The sequence below is a fragment of the Morone saxatilis genome, unplaced genomic scaffold, assembly GCF_004916995.1.
Source record: "Morone saxatilis isolate NCDOM2014 unplaced genomic scaffold, NCSU_SB_2.0 Contig4, whole genome shotgun sequence".
NCBI lineage: Eukaryota > Metazoa > Chordata > Actinopteri > Moronidae > Morone > Morone saxatilis.
In genome coordinates, this window is record NW_023339984.1 from 12568626 (window position 1) to 12569230 (window position 605).

The 605-nt window shown below is 41.7% G+C and overlaps 1 protein-coding gene across 1 annotated transcript in view; it reads left to right on the forward strand.

Annotated features, from left to right (window-relative positions):
* Positions 1-605, forward strand: part of cunh20orf27 (chromosome unknown C20orf27 homolog) — a gene marked incomplete in the record, with an annotated part of 28804 nt that overhangs the window by 20856 nt on the left and 7343 nt on the right. Inside the window, 1 exon segment of the mRNA XM_035675244.1 lies at positions 25-163. Coding sequence (XP_035531137.1) covers positions 25-163 — 139 coding nt within the window.

The following is a 605-nucleotide window of genomic DNA, read 5'->3' on the forward strand; positions in this document are numbered from 1 at the left end:
CTCTCTCTCTCTCTCTCTCGGTAGGTTGGCTTCCTAAAGACGCAGCACCGGTATGAAATAGTGTTCACCTTGCCTGAGGTCCCAGCTCTGGGGAAGGATGTGTGTCCAGCACCAGTACCCAGTCCACACCTCCGGATCACTGATATCACACCGGCACCAGAGGGTAAGAGATAATGAGAGAAAGAGAAAAAACAAAACATGAATAAACACAACAGAGTGTTCATTTCTAACAAACAAGCAAACAAACTGCTCTCTTAAGCTGCATTTCCAACCCAAAGGACCAGGAACTTTTAGTTTGAAGAACTGTGTGTCACTAAAAGGTTCCTTCAGCCTGTTGTTGTCTGCTTAAGTATGAAAAAGTGATGGCTGTTATTACACGTAATTTCTCAGTCCATCTGTTGTATGCTTTCGTCTGTAAATCCATGTTGATGTGTCGAAACTGTAGACTTTTATAAATTGTGTCTAAAATACATTGGAAAGTACCTACCCCTGGAGCAGAACTTTTTAGGGGGTAAAATAATGTCCCTGGAGCTTAATTTAGACACTGAGAGGCAAAATGCAGGGCAAAAAAAATATAAATAAAAGCTTAATTGCTGTGAGTGCAC